Source organism: Alosa pseudoharengus, unplaced genomic scaffold, assembly GCF_046254945.1.
Source record: "Alosa pseudoharengus isolate Yale_2024_CS ecotype anadromous, Long Island Sound unplaced genomic scaffold, YU_APseudo_1.1 YU_APseudo_1.1_scf_5, whole genome shotgun sequence".
Taxonomy (NCBI): Eukaryota; Metazoa; Chordata; class Actinopteri; order Clupeiformes; family Clupeidae; genus Alosa; species Alosa pseudoharengus.
This window is the reverse complement of record NW_027468837.1, coordinates 33647237-33659736: the sequence shown is the minus strand read 5'-3', so window position 1 is coordinate 33659736 and position 12500 is coordinate 33647237. Positions and strand designations below refer to the sequence as shown.

General features: G+C 46.6%; 1 protein-coding gene across 1 annotated transcript in view; it reads left to right on the top strand.

The window, feature by feature from the left end:
• The window catches only part of chchd6b (coiled-coil-helix-coiled-coil-helix domain containing 6b), a 41866-nt gene that overhangs the window by 22675 nt on the left and 6691 nt on the right, over nucleotides 1-12500 (top strand). Inside the window, exons 6-7 of the mRNA XM_076269316.1 lie at nucleotides 588-658; nucleotides 8953-9088. Of these exons, the coding sequence (XP_076125431.1) occupies nucleotides 588-658; nucleotides 8953-9088 (207 nt within the window). The remainder of the gene's footprint in view (nucleotides 1-587; nucleotides 659-8952; nucleotides 9089-12500) is intronic.

Here is a 12500-nt window from a genome sequence, read left to right as displayed (position 1 = left end):
AAGAGCACACGGGGCCACAAACACACCCTCGTCTTTATTGTCCTTCATTTAACAGGGCTGCGCTAGAGCTCCTGCTGCTGACACTCACACTCGCTTTCCTGTTTCTTTTCTGTTATGTCCCCCACCTCACTCTCCCCATAGCTTTAGAAGGTGCCTTTTTATTCTTCTTTGCTAGTTGTTTGCATCTTTTTACAATCAAGGTAATTAAGTCAGATGTTTTTTTTTTTATATATATTTTTTTGGGGGTCGGGGCTCTGGTGGATGTGACAATTTTCGGCACATTTTTCCACTTCAAGTAAAGAACTGCTGCCATCGCTCACTGCTTTCTATGCAATGTAATCAGACCGCTTTCAGAACAAGCAGACTTTAGACATGGCACAGCTTTCAACGTGCATTTGTCCTTTTGTGCATTTAATCATTTGTGTGTGTGTGCGTGTGTGTGTGTGTGTGTGTGTGTGTGTGTGTGTGTGTGTGTGTGTGTGTGTGTGTGTGTGTGTGTGTGTGTGTGTGTGTGTGTGTGTGTGTGTGTGTGTGTGTGTGTGTGTGTGTGTGTGTGTGTGTGTGTGTGTGTGTGTGTGTGTTCACAGAACTTGGATTTCTACCAGCAGGCGGCCGACCAGTACAACCAGGCTGCAGACAAAGCAGAGGACCACATTAAGTAAGTAATGCACCCAGGCCACGCCTCCCACCGCACTCAGAACCACTGTGTCTTTCCTAAGGTACTGCAGATACAACAGTATGACACACACACAAGTAACTTCATACAGTGAATGTGTGAATGTGGGCGTATCGGAGCAGTGGAAGCGCTACCGACTGCCAATCAGCCGACCCGGGTTTGATCCCCTGCTGCGTGTGGCGTTGAATAGAAAGCGTCTCTTTACTTTGCGTTCACATGACTTAAATACAGTATATGCCACTTAGTGTAGCCACAGTCTCCAGCGAGCTCTGGTTGTGCTCTGCCTCGCTCAGCCGCTGTTTTCACTATGTTTTGTCATTGTGCCCTCTGAGTGTGGGATGAAACCTCTTCCTCCGTTCCAAGCCAGCGTGTTGAGAAGGCCTGGCGTTGTCATGAAACCTCCTTTTGGTTTCCGCTCGTTATTGATCAGCGGTGCGGAGACGGGGTTCCCGTTACCGAGCTGCGCCCCTAATGAGAGAGAGAGAGAGAAATGTCCCCTAACTAAGCTGGTCCTGAGTTTGATCTCATCCACCCACTCCACACACACAAATTCCCCACTGACACCGCAACATCTGAATCACAAAGCAACTGGATAAACCAAATTACAAAAACTATTAAACAAAATGACATAATCCACTGGAAGAATCAAACAAAAAATCAAAGTAAAATGCAATTCTATTTGGCCTGAAACAGAGAATATCAGCTAGCACCCTACCTGACACACATTCAAGACAAAAACCTGAGAACCACACTGACAAAGTACAGACTCAGTGAACACAGTCTGGCCATTGAGGTGGGAAGGCACAGACAAACATGGCTGCCGAAAGACACTAGACTGTGCCACCACTGTGACCTAAACACAGTAGAGACAGAGATGCACTTCCTGACACAGTGCACAAAATATGTTAACATTAGGAGAACTTATTTTGAAAAGATGACAAATGTCCTCCCTGAATTCCTGCAAGCGAGCGATGAGGAGAGGCTTTCATTCCTCACTGGAGAGAAAGAGAAATGCCTCCTCCTTGCCGCTTAATACGTATATTCCTGCCATAATGAAAGGACTTGCTGATGTGAAACTTACACTACCTAAATATGAACATACACTCATACATACACACAGACACAGACACACACACACGAACACATGCCCACACAAACATGCAGACACACACACACACACCCTTCTCCATTGCCATAGTTCATAATTCATATTTGTGTACAATTATCATTATTCTGTTTTATTTGTGATTTGTGTGTTTCCCCTTCCTCCCCTCCCCATTTGATGTATTTGACCCAAATGCTTTGGCAATACTGTACAACGTTATGGTCATGCTAATAAAGCTCCTTTTGAATTTGAATTTGAGAGAGAGAGTGAGAGAGAGAGAGTGAGAGAGAGAGAGTGAGAGAGAGAGAGAGAGAGAGAGAGGGAGAGAGAGAGAGAGAGAGAGAGAGAGAGAGTGTGCAAGGGAGAGAGAGAGTGCGAGGGAGAGAGAGAGAGAGCGAGAGAGAGGGAGGGAGGGAGAGCGAGAGAGAGGGAGGGAGAGAGAGTGAGAGTAAGAGAGAGGGAGGGAGGGAGAGCGAGAGAGAGGGAGGGAGAGAGAGTGAGAGTAAGAGAGAGAGAGCGAGAGCGCGGGGGGGAGTATCGTGTGGCTGTGCCACGGGCCGCTTCCTCCGTCCGGCGGAGCTCGCAGGGGTGACGGGAAGAGGCTCTCGCTCGACTCCCGATTTGTCACTCAGAATAACTATGAGTCACCCTCGACAACCAGCTCTGCCGTCTCGCTGCCGTGGCCAGTGCACCTCATTCTCCCTGACGGAGGAGATTCTGCTGTCTCTGTGCCTAAGATGGATTCTCATCCTCTGAGCCTCTCTTTCTTTCTTTCTTTCTTTCTTTCTCTCTCTCTCTCTCTCTCTCCCTTCATCCCTCCTCGCCCCTCTCCTCCTTGTTCCCTGGGCGCGAGAGGTGATGCGTGACCATTGGCGCGGCTTTCATTAAGTGCGATGCAGCACACTGGAGCAGGGAGGGATTTGCCACAGCTTTCCCCTCCTGAGAGCACCCCTCCCCCCCACCCCCCACCCCACTCCTGTCCCACGCTCCGCATCACCCTGCGCATAATTACCGGATTTATTGTATTTGAATAATTGGTGACCTTTCGAGCGGCGTATGAGCCTGAATAAGGCCAGCGTTTAATTGTGGGGGGTGGCACTGGCGAAGGGGAGGGGGTTGGGGGGGGGGGTCGCACGGGACGGGGGTTATCGGGGAGGTTTGGGCTGCAGAGAGCCGCGGATTGGAGTCACTCGGCCTGCAGAGAGTGACTGCCAGGGCGGCGCCAGGCTTTGCCCGAGCAGGTGCATCAGGGTGCGGAAAGGGGTCCCCGAGTGGATAACGTCCAGCTTCTTTGGACTGAAGGCCGAGGTGAGGCGAGGCGATGCGGAGAGCTTGTGCCCGGTGCGCTGCCCTCCTCTCTCACTCACACTCACGCTGCCCTCCTCTCTCACTCTCACTCACGCTGCCCTCCTCTCTCACGCACGCTGCCCTCCTCTCTCACTCTCACTCACGCTGCCCTCCTCTCTCACTCATGCTGCCCTCCTCTCTCACTCGCACTGCCCTCCTCTCTCATTCACGCTGCCCTCCTCTCTCACTCGCACTGCCCTCCTCTCTCATTCACGCTGCCCTCCTCTCTCACTCTCACTGCCCTCGTCTCTCACTCACGCTGCCCTCCTCTCTCACTCTCACTCACGCTGCCCTCCTCTCTCACTCTCACTCACGCTGCCCTCCTCTCTCACTCACGCTGCCCTCCTCTCTCACTCTCACTCGCGCTGCCCTCCTCTCTCACTTCGCGCTGCCCTCCTCTCTCACTCACGCTGCCCTCCTCTCTCACTCGCGCTGCCCTCCTCTCTCACTCACGCTGCCCTCCTCTCTCACTCTCACTCACGCTGCCCTCCTCTCTCACTCGCGCTGTCCCTCCTGTGCCACAGCCTGCTTGTCTCCGCGCCCTCATTTTGTCAAAAGACGTCATCCAGTCCGTTCCCTTGGCCTCACTCGCTCTGCCTCTCTCTTTTCTCTTCTCTCCTTCTCTCCTCTCGTCCACATAGCATAGCACACATGTCAAATGAAGAGCGGTGTGAGTGCACAGTGCTCAGTACAGCCTCTCTCGTTGTTTAGAAAGAGTGGGCAACAGTGACGCTGCATCTTCTCTGCGTGGGTCATTTGGTTTCATCAGCTATTTAGAAAGCATGTTTTTACTGTCCAGTTCCCAGGTAGTAACATCATTTTAATCATATGCATATTTTATAACTTAATAACAGGGACTACTATTGCAGTTGGCTTTAATGGCAAACATTGTTAGGCAGTGTCCGTAAATGCTTTTTAATGACGTGCAAAGATGAAGTTCATATCTGAATAATTAAGCTGAAAATTAGCCTTTGTTATGCCATGTTTCAAAATTACCCCCACCATTATGGTGTCTCTGTTTATTTTCTCATAAGAGCAAAGCAGATTTATGAGGCAATAAGAAGTAATGCTTTATTGTGGAATACTGGGGCAAGTTTGAGACACTGGTATGCAGTGTAAGACGTGAGACCATGGGCATTGTGAGACCATGGGCATTGTGAGACCATGGGCAGTATGAGACCATGGGCAGTATCTCAACCGGACAGCACGGTGTGTATGTATTGAGCTGTAATGCACTCGAGACTTTCAATCAAGTACCATGAGCCATGCAGTTGACTGAGAGACATCACGACGGGATGTTCCCAAAGGTTACATCATTAAGATGATAGAAGATGATAGTCTGGTCAGTTCTATGATTCCTAGTGCTGCTGTTGTTATATGATTAAGATGATGGAATATGATAGTCTGGACAGTTCTATGATTCCTAGTGCTGTTGTTGTTATATGATTAAGATGTTGGAATATGATAGTCTGGACAGTTCTATGATTCCTAGTGCTGTTGTTATATGATTAAGATGATAGAACTGACCAGACTATCATATTCTATGATTCCTAGTGCTGTTGTTGTTATATGATTAAGATGGAATATGATAGTCTGGTCAGTTCTATGATTCCTAGTGCTGTTGTTGTTATATGATTAAGATGGAATATGATAGTCTGGTCAGTTCTATGATTCCTAGTGCTGTTGTTCCATTCTGTTGTGTTGGTCACTTCTATGATTCCTAGTGCTGTTGTTGTGTCCATTCTGTTATGTGTTCATTGCTACGCAGTCTAATAACATTTGAGTGTGTTTATACTTGTGTGCTAATATGTCAGTGTAGCTCTGCCCTTCACAGCACTAATTGAGAAAAAATAATCACATTAGATAAATCTAATTTATATAGAATTTAGTTTGTAAATGTTACTGAGAAATATGTTAGCCTTTCCTGCTTCAGTTCCGAACTGTAGTTTGGGTCATTACAGAATTCTCCGGAACGCAGTTACCAATGGCCTTCATTTCAGGTAGTGAGCAACAGGCCGATGGAAGGCAAAGCTTCGGTTTGAGGAGTTGCAGCTTTATTTAATTACCAACTTCTAGCTGCATGCGTTTTCACTCTCTCTGGCTCTAGCACTCTATACCCCCAGTCGTTGCCTGCAATACAGGAATGTTATGAGTTCTGGCCATCGCTGGTGATGGGCTTAGATAAAATCTAAGCCACTCAAATTGAGATATCATAGGACTTATTCAATATTTCACGCCAAATTGACATTTTGTGAGAAGATAGGCATACATTAAATCAAATTTATTTTCATCTAGCAAATAGCAATAACTATAATATGGCTATTTCACAGGTGCTGAATATGACATGAAGGCTTTTACACTTCTTATCTTTTGTTGTGTGTGTGTGTGTGTGTGTGTGTGTGTGTGTGTGTGTGTGTGTGTGGCTCTTTTACAAGTGTGCAGGTAACTCAAGTGCCTAATTCCCAATGTCACTGGTTCAACAGGACGATGAATAACACATTTCTGAGCTGAGATGATGGAGGGCTACATTCCCTTTTTTTCCCTCTGACTATTTTAGCACATGATCTGGCTCTGTAATCATATTTGAGCCATTTGGGTTTTTTCTTTCTCACTCCACTTTTATTCTCTTCCTCCATGTTTAATCCCTACCTCCCTCCTCTCTCTCCTTCTCTCTATCCCCGTCTTCCCCTCTCCCTACTGGAGCCGCCGCCCTCTCCCTGGTAGCTGTATTTAAATGTGAGGTGCTGAGGGAGGATTGTGGGTCCTCATCCTGTAATTGAATAGGAGTTGATTTAGGGGCCCTTTAATACATTGTCATGGGAAAAAATGACTCTCCTCAGCTCATTTCTCTCCTGCAGGAGGTGAAGAAGGGGCTTGGGCTCATTTAGATGGCTGTCCAGCTCTGTGTGTGCGCGTGTGTGTGTGCGTGTGTGAGTGTATCTGTGTGTGCGTGTGTCTGTGTGTGTGTGTGTTGTGTAAGGTAGACGTTGTTAAAGAGATTATCATTTGAATTTTGCTTTGCTGATTGCTTGTCTGCGTGTGTGTGTGTGTGTGTGTGTGTGTTTGTGTGTGTGTGCGTGTGTGTTTGTGTGTGTGTGTGCGTGTGCTTGTGTGTGTGTGTGTGTGTGTGTGTGTGTGTGTGTGTGTGTGTGTGTGTGTGTGTGCGCTCTGGCCTGTTGCGGTGTACTTTTCACAGCCGGAGCCGATAGACAAGTGGAGCCAATTAGGCAGCCAGGCCATTGTTTTCTCTCGGTCAAAAACAGAAGCATTCATTATAACAGACACAGCCTGTCCAGCCATACCACAGCATACATTCATCAGAGCGCAGTGCTGGCCACAAACTCTCTCCCTCTCCTGCTCTATGCCTCTCTCTCTCTCTCTCTCCCTCTCCTTTTTTTCTGTCTTTCCTGCACTCTGTACCCCTCTATCTTTCTGCTCCCTCTCTCTCTCTCTCTCTCTCTCTCTCTCTCTCTCTCTCTCTGTCTCTACGTTTCTGTCTCCCTCCTCTTCTGCCTCCTGTGCATTCCCTTTTTGTCTTCTTGTTTGACACTTATTTTTTACACACACACACACACACACACACACACACACACACACATACACAGGCATGCACACGGCTCGTCAGCACACACTTCCTCACTGACATGTAAATATGGCTCATTGCTTTGACATTTTGATGGGATCTAAATCAATAAAAGCTAGTTATCTCACATTCTCACATACCCGTCACTTGATCTTCATTATTTGACTTTTTTACCTTCTCTCTCCCTCTCTCTCTCTCTCTCTCTCTCTCTCTCTCTCTCTCTCTCTCTCTCTCCCCCTGTTTGAGCCTTTTCACTTCTCTTCCCTATCTCTCTAGATCCCTTCCTCTGCCATTTCCTCCTCCCTCTCTCCACACTTTACAGGTTTACTTAGCCTTCCCATCATTTTCCCTTTCCTCGTTTTTCATATCCTCTCTTTTTTTCCTCCCTCCCTATTTTGTTATCTATCCGTCTTCTAGTTCTCCGGTTGAAACAGGAATCCTGTTCAGGACGGACAGTGGTCGGCTGCCCGCTCTTGGACAACGAGCATTGAGTTGTGCAGATTAGAACCAGCCTGTGGGCTGCCACAGATATGACACAGGAGCCCTTATCTGCTGGCTGTAACCTGCTCCAGTGTGCAGCGTTTAATCTGGAGCCATCTTTAATCCTGAGGCTCCCAGGTCATGTGGTGTGCTACGAGGCTCCCGGTTCATCAGACAAGTGGAAGCCAGCCAGCCGGACTCGCTCTCGCTCCTGACCCGCGCTCCGTGCACGCTTTCTCTGCAGATGATTGCACGGCAGGAAGAAAAAGACAACTCCAAATCGGGCTGCCTGAAAAAACGTTTTTGATCATTTGGCTGGAGCTGATGTAAATGAATTGATTTCAGAGAGGAACAAGTCGCTCTTTTATTTGCGGTGAAGACGAGCGTGGGGAAGTTGGCCTTTTAAGAGATCGAAGGGCTCCCTCAGTGCTTCTGATGGTTGCTGCCACGAAGGGTCAGAGCACAAACCGCTGTTGTCTTTGGATAGGAATGCTTAATGAAGGTTAATTAAAACCAGAAGCTCGCATTTTTCTTTGTCAGACGGAATGCGCTTGCTTTTGATTACGACGGAAAGGCCAGCCATTTTGTGTCTGTCTGCAGCCCCTCCGTTGCCTGATCAGAGAGACTCACTTCTGAGCTTCGTTTTTGTTTTAAATCAGGCAAGGATTGCACTCACAATATTCTTTCACCCCTGGCAGAAGTTCTCGCATTTTTTTTTTTATCTCCTGCCTTTTTCTTGATACCAGATTCGCTGTGGCTCAGTAGCTCTGCTCGCTGTCTAACACCCAACTCAGCCCAGCATACCAATGTAATATTGCAGTAAGCCTTAAAGATTATGGTGTGTGTATTTGTGTGTGTGTGTGTGTGTGTGTGTGTGTGTGTGTGTGTGTGTGTGTGTGTGTGTGTGTGTGTGTGTGTGTGTGTGTGTGTGTGTGTGTGTGTGTGTGTGTGTGTGTGTGTGTGTGTGTGCGTGCGTGTGCGTGTGCGTGTGTGTGCGTGTCTGTGTGACTGACTAAGGTAGTTGCTGAAAGAGTAAAATAATTGGCAAAGGTGATGATTGGAATTCAATCTTTCATTAAAGGCTACACATTTGGCTCCGCCTGATTCATGACTGTGCAGCTGTGAGTTTCCTGTGTCTCCTCCAAGTCAGAGAGGAATGAAGTATTTCAGCTGAGATGCTTTAATGGGAACATCTCACCTATAATTGAACACAGAGCTCTGCAGTTGCACAGGCAATTTTCTGCTTCAAACCCCTTTCACTGAAATGCTACGCACTGCCATTTTAAATAACAGGGAATAACACAATTTTATCCCTGATTTGTGTGTGTGTGTGTGTGTGTGTGCGTGTGCGTGTGCGTGTGCGTGTGCGTGTGCGTGTGCGTGTGTGTATTAGTATCTGCTGGTGGAATGTCTGAGTGAAGTTATTCTTAGGGTGGAATTCGGTCACATGGTATGGTGCAAAAAACTTGATTATGAACATGACATGAAGGCATTTACACTGGCCAACTTCCAATGTGTGTTTGTCTGTGTAAAGCCTAGTTCTGTTTGCTGAGGTAAAATACAACAGGCTTTTCACTACTGTTGAGATTTTTAATGATACTATGATTTGTTTTTCTGTGTCATTTGTATCTTAAAGTGTTTGCTTTAAGTGACTGGCTCTCGCTAACTCTCATACACTCTCTCTCTCTCTCTCTCTCTGTCTGTCTCTCTCTCTGTCTGTCTCTCATTCACTCTCTCTTTCTTTCTCTCTGCTTTTCTCAGGCCGCGGCATGTTGTTCCCATCTGCCCTGGGTTGCAGTCTGATGTGCTGAATTGCTATAAGGAGAACAAACACCAGACCTTGCTTTGCTCCAGCCTGGCCAAGGAGTACATGAACTGTATCAACACTGCGAAAAAGGTGTGTGTGTGTGAGAGAGAGAGAGAGAGAGAATGTGTGGTGGTGTGTTTGTGTGTGTGACAGAGTTAGCGAGTAAGTGTGTGTGTGTGAGAGAGAGTCTGTTTTTGTGTGCCTGTCTTTCACTCCTCTGTGTGTGTGTGTGTCTGTCAGTATTTGTCTGATTTCTGAATACATTGTAGCGTTTCTTGTCAGGCAGATGAGATGACATTAATGAGTGCTTTACAGGAAGTCAGATTTAGCAGCAGTCATTTCCATAAGTATTATTCACAGTTTTTTTTTTATCCTTGCTTTAATTAGAGATGTCATACGAATACATACTTTATCACCAAGGCAACTCAAAGTTAAAAATTTAAATAAAGGTTTTGCTGTCACAGTTACATTACCATAGCTGTAGAACAGAACTCCGTTTCAATCGATTTTGTACTATAAGTCCTGCCTGACCAGTTAGGAGACAATAAACTCAACTCAGCTCCTGTTTCCACACAAGAGAAAGGACTCCTGCAAACGTTTCTTGGTGTTTTATGCCCCCAACGTTGTCTTCAAGGTAGCGCTGCCTGGAAGGCACTAGGGTTAGGCATGGGTTAAGGTTAGGGTTGGGGTTGGGTTTAGGTTTAGGATCAGGTGCCTTCAAGTCAGCGGTGGCAGCGCTGCCTGGAAGATGACGTTGGGGGCATAAAACACCATCGAGCCCTGCAAACACTAGTTATCCTCCACAGCTGTGACTGCTCCACCCATTCCACCTCTCCTTGTGTACTACTAGGCCTTGTACTTGTGCAGAATACAGTACTTGCCCCTAAGACAGTGGATCAAGGTAAGGTTGTCTGGTCTGTAGCAAGAAAATCAGAATCCTGCCACAGAATATTGTGATGGTTTTAGTTACTGTCTAGTTATTCTAGAAGTATTTACATTTCTTTCTCTTCCCGTATACAATAATCATCCAGGATGGTAGTAGTAGTATTATTACAATGGATTTGTTCACAGGTAAAGGTGTAGTCAGCTTTTGTAATGTACAGTTAATATGTACCATAGCTCTCCTCATATTTTGCCAGGTGTGAGTATGTTTTAGTGTATGTTAGCCTATGAAGTACATCTGTGGTGTCTGTGATTGCCTCAGGCTTTGGTATGAAGAGGAGACTTTATGTGGCTCTCTTAATTTTTAACCAGTCAGTTGGAAGGAGGGTTCCAGTTAATCAAGACAAGGATCTGCTTGTTGGTGTGTGTGTGTGTGTGTGTGTGTGTGTGTGTGTGTGTGTGTGTGTGTGTGTGTGTGTGTGTGTGTGTGTGTGTGTGTGTGTGTGTGTGTGTGTGTCTGTGTGTGTGTGTGTGTGTGTGTGTGTGTGTGTGTGTGTGTGCGCGCGCGTGCGTGCGTGCGTGCGTGCGTGTGACAGAGAGATTGTGTGTTCATTTGGCTTACTTTCACAATGGCTAATTTCCACCATAATCACTATGCAAGACCAGGCTTCTCCATTTTCATCCCAGCTGTATCCTTTTCCCACTAATGTATTTTTGAATCCTTCACAATGTTCTGGGTGATTTGGAATTGGCAGGTGTAATTCATTTAAAGACGAAACAGTCAAACATTTAATCGTCAACAGATTACTCGATTACATACCCACCTAATGAGTTGTGAGAGCCACGTGAAGGCTCTTTAGGTGTAGGAAAAGAGAGAAGCACGTTGAACACAGATATCTCCCAGGCCCATTGGCAGCCACCTCATGTGCTTGTGTTTCCGAGCCAGTCCAGGGTTTCACATGTGGTCTCTTATATTTCTTTGTTATATTCCGAACATTTAATAACCAAAGAGATTAGGAGCAGATGATTAGTGGCCTGAAAATCGCGCGCTGACACAGACGGAGCGGCTCGGTAATCTAGTTCTTTTTGTGCCGGTCCGCACTCAATCCTTCGCTCAAACACAGCATTAATCCTCAAACAATTTTTTTTTTTTTTTTTTTTTTAATTCATTTTTTTTTTTCTCTCTCTCTTTCTCTTTTCTCGTTCAAAGACCATAATGAAGAAACCAATTTTCACATTGTTGCCGTTTTCCTTTTTAGGGAGCGCTGAGCTGCTCAGCCGCCCCAAAAACAGATAATAAGAGAAAAGCACACAAACAACAGATTAAGTTGGCATACTAAAAGAGAAGGCTTGTTTTTCACAAAGAGGAAGAGGAAAAAAAGTCACTTTCAAATTAAGAGAGTGTAACTGCATCTCTTGTGTGCATCATCTTGAATATGTCTGTGCATGTGTGTATATGTGTGTGCAATGCATGTATATCTGTACTGTGTGTATGTAAGGTAGGCGTGTGCGGTACATGTGTAGGTGTGCGTAGGTGTGAGTGTGAACGCGAGTGCCTGGCTAATGGTGCTTCTGTGTGTGTGTGTGTGTGTGTCTTAATAAAACACGATTTGTCTCCTCAAATGTTGAGAGGCAGTGGCCTGTGTTCTAAATCTGTATTGCAAATGCGTGTGCTGTGAGTTTGGTGAATGCGCTCTCCATTGTGTTCCCCCTCTTTATTCTCCTCTAAAACATAAGGCCCTTTTTAATTCAAACTCACTCAGGCATCTCACACCGCAGTACAAAGCACAGGCTTTTATTAAAAGTGCGAGTGCACACGCGATTGTGTCGTGTGTGTGTGTGTGTGTGTGTGTGTGTGTGTGTGTGTGTGTGTCTGTGTGTGTCTGTGTGTGTGTGTGTGTGTGTGTGTGTGTGTGTGTGTGTGTGTGTGTGTGTGTGTGTCTGTGTGTGTGTGTGTGTGTGTGTGTGTGTGTGTGTGTGTGTCTGTGTGTGTGTGTGTGCTTTCGTTTGTCGGAAAGTCTCCTTATGCACACAAACCTCAATCGCACACACAGGCAACCTCACAAACAAAGTGGTGTGCAGTCACACGTAGGTACACACACACACACACACACACACACACACACACACACACAGACTGGGGAGTGGGTAACTGGTTGCGCCCTGGAGCGCTCGCAAAACGCTGGCGCTTCTCCAACTGGAGCTGGCACCATGCCGAGACCCTCCACTCCATCCACTCTCTCCGTATCGCACCCGCCAGCCACCAGCTCGCCTGTCACACCGCACCACTGCCCATCAGATAGCCGCCCGGGCCGAGAGAGAGAGAGAGAGAGAGAGAGAGAGAGAGAGAGAGAGAGAGAGAGAGAGAGAGAGAGAGAGAGAGAGAGAGAGAGAGAGAGAGAGAGAGAGAGAGAGAGAGAGAGAGAGAGAGAGAGAGAGAGAGAGAGAGAGAGAGAGAGAGAGAGAGAGAGAGAGAGAAAAAAACAGCCATGCGTCCCTCAGCAGCTAATCACTAGAGTGCAGTGGTGCTCTCCTCAATCTGAGGCGTACAGGTATCACTTTACTGGAGCAGTGCCCCCAGAATAGCTTTAATAGATTTTTGAGTTTGGTGTTGATAGAT